The 16,817-nt window shown below is 39.9% G+C and overlaps 1 protein-coding gene and 1 pseudogene across 2 annotated transcripts in view; one reads left to right on the top strand and one right to left on the bottom strand.

The window, feature by feature from the left end:
- SNTB2 (syntrophin beta 2) overlaps window positions 1-16,817 on the top strand; it is a 97,496-nt gene that overhangs the window by 72,781 nt on the left and 7,898 nt on the right. Inside the window, exon 5 of the mRNA XM_029213518.1 lies at window positions 8,552-8,748. Within this exon, the coding sequence (XP_029069351.1) occupies window positions 8,552-8,748 (197 nt within the window). The remainder of the gene's footprint in view (window positions 1-8,551; window positions 8,749-16,817) is intronic.
- LOC114890019 lies at window positions 12,662-15,809 on the bottom strand (annotated as a pseudogene). The gene has a single exon (XR_003792195.1). The product of XR_003792195.1 is annotated as a ferritin heavy chain pseudogene (transcript).

Raw genomic sequence — 16,817 nt, 5'->3', positions numbered from 1 at the left:
TTGTCTTCCGATCCATGATACAGGATATCTTTTTATTTATTTAGGTTTTCTTTTATTTCTTTCAGCAATGTTTTTTAGTTTTCAGAATACAAGTTTTATACTTCTTTCATTAAATTTATTCTTAAGTAGTATTACATTTTAATGCTATTGTAAATGAATTGTTTTCTTAATTTTCTTTTTGGATTGTTCATTGCTAGTGTATTCCATCAATACACTGATTTTTATATCTTGATCTTATATCCTACAATCTTGCTCAACTTGTTTATTATTCTAATAGGTTTTTAGTAGATTCCTTAGGACTTTCTATGTACAAGATCATGTCATCTGCAAACAAGAGATAGTTTTTACCACTTCCTTTCCGTTCTAGGTGCCTTTTATTTCATTTTCTTGCCTAATTGCTCTGGCCAGACTCGCCAGTACAATATTTATTTATGTAGCTTTTTTTTTTTGCGGTACGCGGGCCTCTCACTGTTGTGGCCTCTCCCGTTGCGGAGCACAGGCTCCGGACGCACAGGCTCAGCGGCCGTGGCTCACAGGCCCAGCTGCTCCGCGGCATGTGGGATCTTCCCAGACTGGGGCACAAACCCGTGTCCCCTGCATTGGCAGGTGGACTCTCAACCACTGCGTCACCAGGGAAGCCCTGTATGTATCGTTTTGACCGTGCTGTGCAGCTTGCAGGATCTTAGTTCCCCGACCAGGGATTGAACCCAGGCCACAGCAGTGAAAGTGCTGAGTCCTAACCAGTGGACCGCCACAGAATTCCCTCCAGTACAATTTTTTTTTCAATTTATCTTTGGCTGTATTGGGTCTTAGTTGCTGCTCACGGGCTTTCTCTAGTTGCAGCGAGTGGGAGCTACTCTCTGTTGCGATGCGCGTGCTTCTCATTGCAGTGGCTTCTCTTACTGCCGAGCACAGACTTGAGGCGCACAGGCCTCAGTAGTTGTGGCTCGTGGGCTCTAGAGCGCAAGCTCAGTAGTTGTGGCACACAGGCTTAGTTGCTCCGCGGCATGCGGGATCTTCCTAGACCAGGGCTCGAACGTGTTTCCCTGCATTGGCAGGCAAATTCTTATCCACTGCACCACCAGGGACGTCCGCAGTACAATTTTTTAATAGAAGTAGCGTAAGCAGGCATCCTTGTCATTTTCCTGTTCTTAGGGGGAAAACATTCAATCTTTTACCATTAAGTATGATGTTAGCTGTGGGTTTTTTTTAATAGATAAACTGATATCCAGGTGAGGAAGTTCCCTTCTGTTTTCATCCCAGAAAGGTTTTGGATTTGTTAAAATGTTTTTTCCATGTCTATTACAGTGATCATGTGGGTTCTGTCCTTTAGCCTATTTATATGGTTTTACTTATCAATTTATCAATCAGTCAATTTAAAAATAATTTTTTAAATCAAATTTATTTGTAAATCAATTACAATATTGATTTTTGGACATTAAACCAACCTTGCACTTCTGAGATAAATCTTATTTGGTCATGCTGGATTCAATTTGCTAATAATTTGATGAGGATTTTCGTGTCTTATATTTATACATGATATTGGTCTGTAGTTTTCTTTTCTTGAAATGTCTTTGGATTGGGTGTTAGGATGTTACTGGCCTCATAGAAAGAGTTGGGAGGTATTCCCACCTCTTCTATTTTTTTGGAAGACTTTATAAAGAATTGGCATTGATTCTTCTTTAAATATTTGGTAGAATTCATTAGCAAAGCCATCTGGGATTAAGATTTTCTTTGTTGCAAGTTTTTCACTGTTAGTTGAAGGGATTTTTAAAATATGTTTTAAACCAGTGGTCCCCAACCTTTTTGGCACCAGGGACTGGTTTTGTGGAAGACATTTTTCCATGGACTGGGTGGGGGGGGGCGGGGGGGGGATGGTTAAGGTGGTAATGCAAGCAATGAGGAGTGGCACATGAAGCTCTGTTCTTTCCCTTTTATCTGAAAATAGTTTTTAGTTCATGAATGTCACATTTCTTAGCTTTGATCTTGAAACCCTGTTCTCATGAACATCTCATGGGGAAGAATATGTATGACATATGATAGAAACTCTAAGGGTCTTTCTTGCTTATGTTTCCCAATGTTTTTTCTCTTCTCTACTTTTTTTCATTGCTGTCCCATACTTGATTTGAATCTTCTCCCTAAAATGCTTAGCTCAATCTCTCATTTTCTTACATCTAAAAGTATTTCAAGGGGTGTTATTACTTATCCCCCCCCAAATGAGTTGGAACTCACTTTTTTTTTTTTTTTTGGCCACACTGTGCAGTCTGTGGGATCTTAGTTCCCCAACCAGGGACTGAACCCACGCCACAGCAGTGATAGTGCTGAGTCCTAACCACTGGATCGCCAGGGGGTTCCTAGACCTCACTTAAAAAAAAAAAAAAAATTTATTTATTTGGTTGCACCGGGTCTTAGTTGTGGCAGGCAGCCTCCTTAGTTGTGGCAGCCAGGCTCCTTAGTTGCGGCAGGCGGGCTCCTTAGTTGCAGCAGGCAGGCTCCTTAGTTACAGTTCACCAGCTCCTTAGTTGCGGCATGAGGGCTCCTTAGTTGTGGCATGCGAACTCTTAGTTGTGGCATGCATGTGGGATCTAGTTCCCTGATCAGGGATTGAACCCAGGCCCCCTGCATTGGGAGTGTGGAGTCTTATCCACTGTGCAACCAGGGAAGTCCCTAGAACTCACTTTTTAAAGTAAAAAGATGGCGCATCTTTTTTTTTTTTAATGTAGTAGAGTAGTATCATATTTTAAGTGAATGGGAGTCAAGAGTTGTAACCAAGTAGTTCCAAAGTTTTCTTTTTATGGCTGAATAATATTCCATTGTATGGATGTACCACATTTTGTTTATCCACTTATCAGTTGATGGACATTTGGACTATTTCTACTTTTTGGCTATTATGAATAATACTGCTATGAACACTTGTGAACAAATTTTTATGCTAATATATGTTTTTATTTCTCCTGGGTATATACCTAGGAGTGGGATTGTTGGATCATATGGTAACATTTTTAACTTTTGGAGGAACCAGTCAATTTAAAAAAATCATTGTGAAATTATAAATTTAATATCCATTGTAGTTTGTCCTTGTTGATGCTCAAAAATGGTCCTATCTTTAGCCAGTGGTAGCTCTTCAGGTGGACTTATCAGCCTTTTTGACAGGACTTTTATATAAAAGTGTTTGAGAATTGCCATATTATCCATTATGATAGAATACTCTGGACTTAACTTGTGTATTTTCTGCTCTAGATCTGACATTTTCCAAGAAGCCTCACTTTCTTTTTTTTTTTTTTTTTTGAGGGGATGGAGGTTCAATTTGGGCACTAACTACATTTGTTGCTATTGGATTAGTTATTGTTTATAGGCCTTTGTTGATGGACAGAGGTAGGAAGTATGTGTAAGTGTATATATATACGTATATATTTTTTTAAACCTAAAATACATGGTTGAGTTCACACTGATACTCCATTTCAAGTTTGAGACTACAGTGTAATTACTTAACGTCTTCTATCTTACATCTGGTTTTCCTTTTTCCCATATCCAGAATTGCAGATCTTAAGGACACCAGAGATGATCACATTAGAACATCCCATAATTGCTCATTTGCTTTATCCCACATTACATATCAGAATAGTGCTACTATTATTACTACTACAACATTATCACCAACAGTATAATTACTGAAAGTAGTTGAAAAAAAGTTTTTGCAGCTCCTTTTTTTGTACTTTTTTAGTGGTTTCTCCTGCTTCTGTCAGTTCTCCACTAAACTCCCTGTCCGCACTTTCTTATTCCCCTTTGTTGATCTCTACTTATCTTCCAGATTTCTTTTTTTCTTTTCTTTTTTTATTTGGCCCGCACCATGCCAAAAGAAAAAAACGGGATCTTAGTTCCCTGACCAGAGATTGAACCTCGGGCCCCCTGCATTGGAAACGCAGAGTCTTAACCACTGAACCGCCAGGGAAGTCCCCTGGATTTCTAAACATTGGCTTATTTCAGGGCTCAGATCTCTTCTCTATCAACTACCCTGTCCCTCTGGTGATTGTATCTGATATCATAGCTTGAAATATCTCTTATACACTGACAACTCCCAAATTTATATCTCCAGACAGAATCACAGACTTATATTCTGACTGCCTATTTAACACACATTTGCATATTTATGATCACTAGGAAGCAAACTCTGTAGCAAAAGTAACATAAAATAATAAAATAGGTGTTTTTTTCTTTCTTATGTAAAATAAAACAGCCGCCCTTAGCAAGAGGCTTCTACCCTTCAAGGTTGCCTCATGGCTCAAGATGGTTACTGGAAGCTTTAGCCATAATATCCAAATTGTAGGCAGGAGGAAGAAGAGGAAAAGGACAGAAGGGGCACATACCTGCTGCCTTGTTCTCCAGTTGTGGGGCTTTTCTGGTAATCCTACGCATTAACAGCTTGCAATTCATTGGACGTCTCTTTCTTCAAAGAAGTTTGGGAAATACTCTTTTATCTGTGCATGTTGTCATTCGGAATAAAGGCAGCTTTCTATTTCTAAGGAAGAATGAGAAAACGAATATTGAATAGGCAAGTAGAGTTTTAAGAGTTCTTTGTCGGGACTTCCGTGGTGGTGCAGTGGTGAAGAATCTGCCTGCCAATGCAGGGGACACAGGTTCGATCCCTGGTCTGGGAAGATCCCACATGCTGCGGAGCAACTAAGCGTGTACACCACAACTACTAAGCCTGCACTCTAGAGCCCACAAGCAACGACTACCGAGCCCTTGTGCCACAACTACTGAAGCCCGTATGCCTAGAGCTTGTGCTGCGCAACAAGAGAAGCCTTCACAATGAGAAGCCCACGCACTGCAACGAAGAGTGGCCCCCACTCACCGCAACTAGAGAAAGCCCACGTGCACAGCAATGAAGATCCAATGCAGCCAGAAATATAATTAATTAATTAATTTTTAAAAAGTGATCTCTTAAAAAAAAAAAAAAAAGTGATCTCTTAAAAAAAAAGTTCTTTGTGTATTTTGGATACAGTCCTTTACCAGGTATATGTTTTCATAAATTTTCTTCTACTTTGTGACTTGTCTTTTCATTCTCTTAACAGTGTTTTTCAAAGGGCAAATGTTTTTAATTAATGAAGTCCAACTTAATCATTTTTTTCCTTTATGGATCATGCTTTTGGTGTTGTATCTTTTTAGATTACTTAGATTTTCTGTTAAAATGTCTTCTTGAAGCTTTACACTATTACATTTTACGTTTAGCTCTAAGATCTATTTTGAGTTAATTTTGGGGAAGAGTGTAAGGTCTTCCAAAACAGAAAGCACCAGACCCAGATGAGTTCACTGGTGAATTCTACCAAACATTTAAGGAAGAAATTCCCTACAGTCTCTTTCAAGGGATTGAAGCAGAGGGAATACTTCCTGACTCATTCTATGAGACTAGCATTATGCTAATACCAAAACCAGAAAAAGACATTATAAGAAAAATACAGACCAATATCTCTCATGAACATAGATGTAAAAATCCTCAAAATGATACTATCAAATCTAATCCAAAAAAGTATGAAAAGAATTATACATCACAACCAAGTGGGATTTATTTTTGATATGCAAGGCTGGTTCAACATTTGAAAATCAATTTGTGTAGGGACTTCCCTGGTGGTCCAGTGGTTAAGACTCCACACTTCCACTGCAGGGGGCACGGGTTCGATCCCTGGTCAGGGAAATAAGATCCCACATGCTGCATGGTGTGACCACCCTGCCACAAAAAAAAAGAAAAGAAAAGAAAATGAATTTGTGTAACCCATCACGTCAACAAGCTGAAGAAGAAAAATCTTATCATATCAGGAGATACAGGAAAAGCATTTGACAAAATGCAACACCCATTCATGATTAAAACTTTCAGTAAACTAAGAATAAATGGGAACATTCTCAACTTGATAATGACTACCTACAAAAAATCTACAGCTAACATCATACTTAATGATGAGAAACACAAAGCTTTTCCACTAAGATCAGGCCCAAGGCAAGGATGTTCCCCTCTTGCCACTCCTTTCAACATCATACTGGAAGTCCTTGCTAATGCAGTAAGGCAAGAAAAGGAAGTTAAAGGTATACAGATTGAAAAGGAAGACATAAAACTGTCTTTGTTCTCAGAAGACATGATCAGCTATGTAGAAAAATGAAAAGAATTGGCAAAAAACTCCTGGAACTAATAAGCTCTTATAGCATGGTTGCAGGATACAAGATCAGTGGACAAAAGTCAATTGCTTTCCTATATACTAACAATGAACAAGTGGAATTTGAAATTAAAAACACAATGCCATTTACATTAGCATCCCCCCAAAATGAAATACTTAAATATAAATCTAACAAAATGTGTTCAAGATCTATATGAGGAAAACTCCAAAACTCTGATGAACAAAATCAAAGAAGAACTAAATAAATAGATATTCCATGTTCATGGATAGGAAGACAGTATTTTCAAGACGTCAGTTTTTCCCAAATTGATCTATAGATTCAATGCAATCCCAGTCAGAATTTTAGCAAGTTATTTTATGGATATTGACAAACTGATTCTAAAGTTTATATGGAGAGGCAAAAGACCCAGACACACAAAATTGAAGAACAACACAAAATTGAACAAACACAAAATTGAAGAAGAAAGTTGGAGGACTGATGTTACCCAACTTCAAGACTTACTATAAAGCTGCAGTAATCAAGACAGTGTAGTGTTGATGAAAGAACAGACAAATATATGGATCAGTGAAGCAGAATAGAGAGCTCAGAAATAGACCTCTGTAAATATCATCGACTGATCTTTGACAGAGGAGCAAAGGCGCTACAATGGAACAAATACAGTCTTTTTCAACGAATCGTGCTGGAACAACTAGATATCCACATGTAAAAAAATTTTGCCCTTCACCAGAATTAACTCAAAATGGATCATAGACCTAAGTGTAAATTGCAAAACTATAAAACTCCTAGATGGTAACAGGAGAAAACCTAGATGACCTTGGGTATTATAATGGCTTTTTTTAGATACAACACCGAAGACATGATTTATGAAAAATAATTAATAAGCTGGACTTCATTAAAACTAAAAATTTCTGTTCTGTGAAAGACAGTGTCAAAGAATTAGAAGAGAAGGCACAGACTAGGAAAAAATATTCACAAAAGACACATCAGATAAATGACTGTTATCCAAAATAATACAAAGAGCTATTGAAGCTCAACAGTAAGAAAACAAACAACTTGGGAATTCCCTGGCCGTCCAGTGGTTAGGACTCCATGTTTCCACTGCAGGGTGCATGGGTTCGATCCCTGGTTGGGGAACTAAGATCCTGCAAGCCACGCGGCACAGGCCAAAGAAAAAAAAAAAGAATGAAAGCAAACAACTTCATTAAAAAATGGGCCAATGACAACATGAATAGACGCCCCACCAAAGAAAATATACAGATCGCAAATAAGAATATGAAAATATGTTTCACATCACATATCATCAGGGAAATGCAAATTAAAACAACGAGATACCACTACACACTTAGAATAGCCAGTATCCGGTACACTGACAACACCAAACACTGGCGAGGATTTGGAGCAACAGGAACTCTCATACAATGCTGGTGGGAATGCAAAATGGTACAGCCAGTTTGACAGAGTTTGGTGGTCTCTTACAAACATTTTCTTACCATACAGCCCAGATATTCCACTCCTTGGTTTACCCAAAGGAGTTGAAAAATTATATTTTAAAAAAACCTATACAAAGATGTTTATAGCCACTTTATTCTTTTTTTTTTTAATTGATGTATAGTTGATTTGCAATGTGTTAGTTTCTGGTATACTCAGCTTTATTCTTTTTTTTTTTTTTGCGGTACGTGGGCCTCTCACTGTTGTGGCGTCTCTCGTTGCGGAGCACAGGCTCCGGACGCACAGGCTCAGCGGCCATAGCTCACGGGCCCAGCCGCTCCGCGGCATGTGGGATCTTACCGGACCGGGGCACGAACCCGTGTCCCCTGCATCAGCAGGCGGACTCTCAACCACTGCGCCACCAGGGAAGCCCTTAATCAAAATTGAATCTTTTTTGATACGCATGGCCTCTTGGGAGCATAAAAAAAGCTAATGGGAAACTGGGGCCTTGGGCCATCCAGCCTAGTGTTCTACCTGTGACACCAGGGGGTCATTTTATGGGAAAACAGAATGATATCTACTTCAAAGACTATAATCTTGTTTTGAAATATACTTATCTAAAAACTGCTGATGGGGCTTCCCTGGTGGCGCAGTGGTTGAGAGTCCGCCTGCCGATGCAGGGGACACGGGTTCGAGCCCCGGTCCGGGAAGATCCCACATGCCACGGAGCGGCAAGGCCCGTGAGCCATGGCCACTGAGCCTGCGCGTCCGGAGCCTGTGCTCCGCAACGGGAGAGGCCACAAGAGTGAGAGGCCCGCGTACCACAAAAAACAAAAAAACAAAAACAAAATGCTGATGGCTTTTATAATTTCTGCTTATTAATCAGCATAAATTGCTGATATTTTCCTCTGACAGTGCATTAATTACCTTTGATCTTTGTTTGTGGTTCTAGGTTGGTTCATTCTGGCTCCGGATGTCGATCACCCTCACTTGGATCTGACCTTACGTTTGCTACCAGGACAGGCTCTCGGCAGGGCATTGAGATGCATCTCTTCCGGGTGGAGACGCATCGGGATCTATCGACCTGGACCCGGATACTTGTTCAGGGTTGCCATGCTGCTGCTGAGCTGATCAAGGAAGTCTCTCTAGGTACAGATCCTAGCATTTCATTTCTAATAGTAATTAAATGGAACTGTTATACTTTGTTTTAAAGTAAGAACCATTATCCTGTATGCCAGACTTAAAAATATTCTGAAATAAGGCACCTTAAAGTGATCATGATGGAAAGAAACTGGGTTTCTGTTTCGGTAGCAAAGTTTTTATAAGCTTTTTACATGGCTCTGAACACATTTACAACACTCTCTGTACAACATGGTAGTTTTACTGTTCATTATTTAAATCTTGATAGTGTAAGGACTCATTTACTAAATACTAGGTGCATTGACCCTCTAGTTAAGAAGATTTGGAACATAGATAGACACCCTTAAAAATATGAGCATCTGGCAAAGCTTATAGCTGTAGAAAAGTAAAGAGAATTTGGAATAGGAGTCTCTCTTCCAAAGTTTGAAAATGTGTTGCCCAGTAGGTACTGAAATAAGCATCTAAAGGAAATAAGCCTCATGGTCTCTTTCCATTGTTGAAGTGCCCTCTTGTGGCTTGTCTATATGAATTTGGAAGTATGGTTTCATACATGTATATTTGTGTATATGGTTATGTATAGATATTTCCAGATTGCTTTTCATTTTAACAAGAACAGAGAGTAGTCAAAATGAAGACATAGTTACAGTTTCTAAGTTTTAGTTACTTTGAATATCTTGATTGCAAGTTGGTTTACTTAGTTTTCCTCCTGTTTTCTATGTATTTTATTTTATAAACCTAGTTTTACAGAATTTATACAAAAAGAGAAAATGACTTGAGAGCAGAATGTCTTTTGATTTATATTCCTTTCCATTGCTTTTGGAAAGTTAGGGATCTCCATGGCTTTAGAACTGCCTGGGCAGCATTTCCATGGGTCATCTTCTAACACTGGCACAAGGACAGCTTTTTCAATGTTGTCAAAGTAGCACAATTCTTCAACTATTTAGGACCTACTCTATATTTTCCTCACAACCACAATGATGATTCAAGCAATGACACCAATGCCTAGATCCCACCTTGGATTTTGACCAAAGCCACCACATCAGCAGTGTGGTTTCTCACTTGTCAGTCTCCTACCCATTTTCTCTATGGAGTGGTTGGTCACCACATTAAGGACTGTGGGGCTCTGGTTTTTGTCTTGGCCGCAGAATGTGCTTTCTGGGATGGGGAAGTCCTCAGTTGGAAAGTCTGGATGCTCTGTGTTCCTGTGTGGAGTCCCAGGGGTCAGGCCAGCACACTCATCGCTGGCATATGGGGTCACCATAATCTTCTTCAAGGATCCTGAGAGATATGTTTCCCAAAACAAAGAGTGCAACGTGGCTTTTTAACACTTTTTAGTTTCGTGTTGTTTCTTTGGTGTCTGGCAGCTAAACTTCATACTACAGGAAACCAAAATCTATTCAGTCCTTGGCTCACAGTTGTTTAAATACAGATGACTTGATGAGAGGGAGAACAAGGTTCCTTATATTTTTAGATGGACAAAAGAACATATTTTTTGGTAACTTTGAACTTTTTTGTTCTCATTGTTCTCATTCACAGCTCTATCTTAATATTACCTTGGTAATACTTTCATTTCCACAATTCAAATCAATTGATGTACTTACGAATCACTTACTGTGTATTTAGAGCTGTGCCAGAAATATTAAACTGGCTGAAAGTAAACTGCTTTGATGAGAACCAGAATTTCTTTAAAATTTGTTTGTGTGTGTGTGTGTGCGTGCAGGCGTGCATGCATGTACTCATGCGTGTAGGCACGTAGTCTGTTACATCTTAATGTGATGTATATGCTTAGTGTACACATACATGTATGCACACATGCATACATAAGCCAGCATGTCCTTCAGATGCATGTTATCACCCTCTGTTAAACTATTGGGAGATTCAGAAAGGTTTATTTAAAACTATATTTGAGGAACATCGTACTACATATTCAGGTGTTTATGGTCTAAAGAAAGGAAGTTGACAAAAAGAAATCAGTTGAGCTTTTTTTTGTCTCTTATGTGTTTGGTTATAGTTTACGCATTTAGAAGAATTTCAGTGACTACTTGTAAGATTTGACTAGTGAATGCCATACATTATCTTTATAATGTGTGTTTAGTTTTAAGCCTTTATTAGATTATACTTAGAGTAGAATTGATCAGTAATCCTTCTGGTACACAAGGACTTTTTCCTTCTAGCAAATATAACTTTAAGATGACCAGGCAGAGAATGCAGTTAACACCCTCAGTTACATAAAACCATTTTCCATTTGTCACAGGAATTGAAAATAGGAAAATACATACACTTTAGTGTGTGTAGTTGTTTGAACTTTAATAAGTATGCTTTTAAAAGCTTAATTTCATCATAACAATTATCCAAGCTCTTAAAGTTTTTAAATCTTACATGAACTTCATGAAGATGCTTTATATTTCTGTAGCTTGGTGATATGAAGACTAAGAAGTAGAAGATATAGGTAGGAGTTGCATTAAAAATATGCAGAGAATGTGCAAGAGAAGAAAAATGGGCATTTTAAAGTATTTAGAGTGTTAGCATATATGAAAAAAGTTTGCTTTAACCATGTTGTTCTCAATTTCATAGAAATTCTCTTGAACCCCTTTTTGTTCCTTTACTTAACAAATATTGATTGAGTATATACTCTGCTTTTACTGACGATACTAAAATAAATAAGGTAGGTGTAGCCCCTTCCTTTGAAGTAGGAAAGACAGAAACAAAAAGAATAATAAGTACATGTTAGGGTTGTTATAAGTCATAAATGAGATACATGTGTCATCTAACCCTAACACACAACTCTGTAAGGCAAGTTTTATTACCTCCATTTTCAAGATAAAGGAATTTGGGTTAGTGTGGCTGGAACGTGAACTGGAATCCTTTCAAAATGCAGTGTCTTAAGCCCCTGCATTTCCTCCTCTTAAATGACTTATTCTTATGGGCAGATTAAACTCCTGGAGGACATATACATTATCAGTTTCTCTTAATTCATTAAATCAACAAATGCTTAGTGTTTAATTGTCTACAAAGTGCTATGCTTTGTGATGAGAGAAATAGAAACAAATAAGACCTGCTTCATGCCTTTGACCAAATAGCTATAAGAAAGGAACACAGCGTCATGTTCTTCTTTTATAACCCTTGAGTGTGATTAGCCCACTAATTATACTTGATGGGCTGGCTTTTCCATGAAGTAACAGAGAATGCTACCTCAGCCTTTCTTTGAGAGCATCCTGGGCAGCCCACTCAAAGCCCACCCTGCTAAACCCACTCTCTTCTGGGTTGTTCTGGAAGGCGCAGAGGAGCCCAGGGTGACACAGCTCTGCAGCCGCTAAAGGGTCTTACTGGAAACATTGGAGCCCCCAGAGCCCTCCTACCAAGTAACTGGCCCCAGAGCAGCAGAAACAGGACTTGCAGCATAGACTTACTTTGACATTAGAGTCCTTTTTAAAAAATTAATTAATTAATTTTTAGCTGCATCGGGTCTTAGTTGCAGCATGCAGGATCTTTCATTGCAGCGTGCAGGCTTCTCTCTAGTTGTGGCACACAGGCTCCAGAGTGTGTGGGCTTAGTAGTTGTGGCGCCGGGGCTTAGTTGCCCCACGGCATGTGGGATCTTAGTTCCCCCACCAGGGATCGAACCTGTGTCCCCTGCATTGGAAGGCGGATTCTTAACCACTGGACCACAAGGAGAGTCCTAACATTAGTGTCTTTGTTCTTCATGATACACTGGTAATCACCAGCAGTCTCTCATTTTAAAAGACACAAAGTAGAAAACATAGATTGTATTTACCAGTGTTCATCTTGGTGTAACAATGAGATTTATTATTATTTATTATTAGTTAATGAGCCTTTTCTTCCTCTTAGCTTTATTAAATTTTTTACCATTAGGGAACTACTTAAAGAAAGTTATCTTTAATATACGTAATTACACTCAACAATATCCCCATGGTCTGCAAAAGCCAATGTCCCTGCCACTTAGCAGATTGTGAAGTAGTAGCCAGAGCAGTAGAAGGAAAACCAGGGCAGGTGAGGACAGTAAGTGTCATGGAAGCCTAAGGAAGAGGATTTCAAGGAGAGGAATAGCCAGTAGGGTTAAATGTATCAGTTGGATGGTTTAGGCTGGAATTAAGAGAAAATGCCCTCTAAAATTAGATTAAACATTTAAGAAATGTATTTTAGATAGAAGAGAGAGAGCAAGCGTAAAGGGGGGGGGGTGGATCTTCTCTTCCCAGTCATAGGTTCATATGCACACCCTGGACCAATGGCAGTCACCAGGAGAAAGCTATGCTCTGACTGGCCCAGAGGCTATCTTCCCTTGAAGTTGAGGTCGTCCTTCCCTGAAACACATTAGGAGAGACTAGAAACCTGAATAAAATTGGAGTTTGGCTGTAAAGGAATAATGGAGAAATAAAATATGGGTAGACAGCCAACAATGAGTCCTACAAGTATCAAGACAAGAGCTAAAGACGTGGGTCAGATTTAGGTGCATGGAAATAATTGGTGCCCTTGGAGAGAGACGCTTAGGGGTGTGATAGCACTGGCAGCTTGCAGAGGGCTGAGGGTTGAATGGAAGGTGAACCATGGGTAAACCGAGTGTAGACAGCTCTTTTAAGACATTTTGCTGTGAAGAGGAGGGGAGGGGAGTGGTAGAAAGAAGAAGGTAAAGAGTTGAGTAGTGGCATTTCTTATAATAATGAGAGAGACCTGAACATCTAAAAAAGTTAATGGAAGGGACCTGACTTAGAGGGAGGTGTTGAAAATGCAAAAGGAAGAAGGAATAATCAACCTTGGACAGTTTCTGGGATCCCAGTGGATGGGATCCAAAACACAGGTGGAGGGATTGGTCTTAGCCAGGAAGAGGGACAGAGGGAGGAGAGGAGGAATTGGGTAGAGATGTACACCCATATCTTAGCTGTTGAAGTGGGCATTGCCTTTTATTCCTGAGTAATTTGTGCCAAAGACTCCCCCGGCTTTTACTCGATCCCTAACACCAAGTGCAATTGCAGGCTACTTTTATGTTGTTTGAATTATTAAAGTTGTATCATACTTGGTATAACCTGAAAAACAATTTTTTATTTTTTTGCCTAATGAACCATTGATTAGTCCCATACACCAAAACCGTCATTATAAAGAATTTTATAATATAATATTACTGAGAAGCTGGAAAAAATATTAGAATTTTAGTTTGAGGATTTCCTGGGAAGTCTAGGGCTGAAAATAATGGATTGTGCCGGGGCCCAAAGATTGGCCCTCTTTTCCCAATCCCAGTGTCTTATATTTACCCAATTAAATAAGGTCAGCCTAATCATCTAGAATTGTACCCCCCAAACAGGCGTTAATGCTCTCGATCAGTAGTTCTCAACCTCAACTGCGCTGTGAAATAGCCTGGAGAGTTTTTTAATAATATCAATACCTAAGGTCTACCTCCATAGATTTTATTTTATCTTATTTTTTTTAACATCTTTATTGGAGTATAATTGCTTTACAATGGTGTGTTAGTTTCTGCTTCCTCCATAGACTTTAATTCAGTAGGCTAGGGCATTAAAACGTCCAAAGGTTTTTTGGAACTTTAATGGGTTGAGAACCACTACTCTAGATTTTCAAATGAAAAACAGAATAGTTTATATTATTATTATTTGGGGGGGTACCAAATTACTTTATTTGAAAGAATGGTACTAAGGAAAGAACTTGTAGATGTTTTGGTACAACTTACAGAAAAGGTAAAGGTAACCCAAACATGCATGCACTGCCTTGATGCAGGGAAGTCATCCCCGTGGCTACAGGAAGCCAGCCTAAGGCTTAGCTCTCATTATCACTGTTTCCCAGGGTGTGCTTGTCAGAGAGATACTCTGCCATGCCAGATTCGGGGGCCCCCATCTTGCGCAAGTTGGTTACGTGGTCACCCAATTCTTTAATGGATTTCACCTCCTCATTCAGGTAATGAGTCTCAATGAAGTCACACAAATGGGGGTCATTTTTGTCAGTGGCCAGTTTGTGCAGTTCCGGTAGTGACGGATTCACACTTTTTTCCAAGTGTAGCGCACGTTCCATTGCATTCAGCCCATTCTCCCAGTCATCATGGTCTGGTTTCTTGATATCCTGAAGGAAGATTCCACCACCCCGTTGGTTCTGCAGCTTCATCAGTTTCTCAGCATGTTCCCTCTCCTCACGAGACTGGTGAAGAAAGTATTTGGCAAAGTTCTTCAAAGCCACATCATCGCGGTCAAAATAGTATGACACGGACAGGTAGACGTAGGAGGCGTAGAGCTCCAGGTCGATCTGGCGGCTGATGGCAGCCTTCGAGCCCTGGTGGTAGTTCTGGCGCACCTACGAGGGGGACGCGGTCGTCATGGCGGGCGGCGGAGGAGAGGCGGCGGCGGGGACCTTGGGGCGGCCGGAGGGCGCAGTGAGGTGGTGGCGAGGGCTGGCGCTGAGCGGCCGGCCGGAGCGGGGGTCGAGCGCCGGGTTCCGTCCAAGCACTGTTGAAGCAGGAAACCGCGGCGACTCTCCGCGAAGACTGCGTCCAGAATCGTTTATACGATTAAGCAGTCAAAACTATGTATTAAAAATAAATGAGTGTGTACGACTCTGAATACACTAAAAACCATTGAGTTTTATACTTGAAATGGGTAAATTGTAGGGTATGTGAATTATGTGTCAATAAAGCTTTTTTTAAAAATACCATGTGACATTCTACATTTTGAGGGAGAAAAGGGAAAAAATTCAGTGAATTCAGTTTAATGAACATTTTAAATAGAATAGCTACTCACTACCCTCAAGTTGTCACAGGCTTGTCAGGAAGCACACAGAAATAACTGTCAGGCGTGACAGTGACCGTTGTCATCTGTCCTGGGTTTCGGTGAGGTCCGTGGGGTCACCATGCAGCAGCCCCTTCATTTCTGACAGTCCTCGGGTACGCTGTGAGCTCACCCATGGTCCTCCTGGGTCTTCTTCCAAGCGAAGTGGAACATAGCCCTCCTCGGGGCTTAACTCCTGCAGTCTCCCTTTGTCTCCTCATCTTCTTCTTCTGAACCTCCATCCTCTGCCTCCATCTGTTTCTAGGGTTCCCCTCAATGCCTCACTCAGTCTTCCTCCCCCATGCTCTCCCAAGAGTCTGTTTATTTTAACTTCAAAAAAATTTGTACAATTTTAAAAGTTACTTTCCGTTTACAATTATTACAAAATATTGGCTATATTCCCCATGTTGGACAGTATATCCTTGGGCCCATCTTACACCCAGTAGTTTGTGCCTGCCACCCCCCGACCCCTATGTGGCCCCCCTGCACCTCGGTAACCACTAGTTTGTTCTCTGTATTTGTGAGTCTGCTTCTTTTTTTCTTATATTCACTAGTTTGTTGTATGTTTTAGATTCCACATATAAGTGATACCATACAGTTCAATAAAGCTATTATTTAAAAAATTAATGGGTACAATAATTGAAACCTTAAAGGTGAAGTCAGAGAATTTTCAAGTGCAGCTTATTCATCATATAAGGTCTCATCAGTGAACTTTGTTTAGAATGCCTGAGCTTGGATGAGTACATGTGGGAAACTCGAGATTCCTGGTTTTATGTGGTTTTATAGGCCTTGCTCCTCTGCTGTCTCCCACCCCACCCCTGATCATCACTTTGTTCCTGACACCTACCCCAGATTGTGGGTGGGTATTGAAGGTCTTGGGGTGAGAGGAATTAGAGAAGAGATGAGGTTGGCTGTTTTGCATATTACTTGGTAATAAATTTTTCCGAAAAACCCTGAAAGTTTATTATTTTCATTTTTAGATGAGTTAAAATTCATGATAACTAATTATTGTGTACAGTACACACCCAACAAAGTACTTTTTATTAAACCTAACTGAAATAGTACCTCTATTAAGCCTTTTCCAATTCCCCAGAGTTTATCTACTTCCCCCTCCTCTATCCTCCCACAGTATTTTGTCCTTTTCTCTATTATAGCACTTACTTCATTCTGCTGTATCCATATTTCCTTTTCTTTCTCACTTGTCTAAACAGGAAGCATCTTTTGTTCAGCTCTGTATCTCCCTGCACCTAACACAGTGTCTGACACATGATAAGTCCTCAAAACCATTTTTTTTCCA

Source organism: Monodon monoceros, unplaced genomic scaffold (assembly GCF_005190385.1).
Source record: "Monodon monoceros isolate NGI ecotype Baffin Bay Population unplaced genomic scaffold, NGI_Narwhal_1 Super_Scaffold_10, whole genome shotgun sequence".
Lineage (NCBI taxonomy): Eukaryota > Metazoa > Chordata > Mammalia > Artiodactyla > Monodontidae > Monodon > Monodon monoceros.
This window is presented reverse-complemented; position numbering and strand designations above follow the sequence as displayed.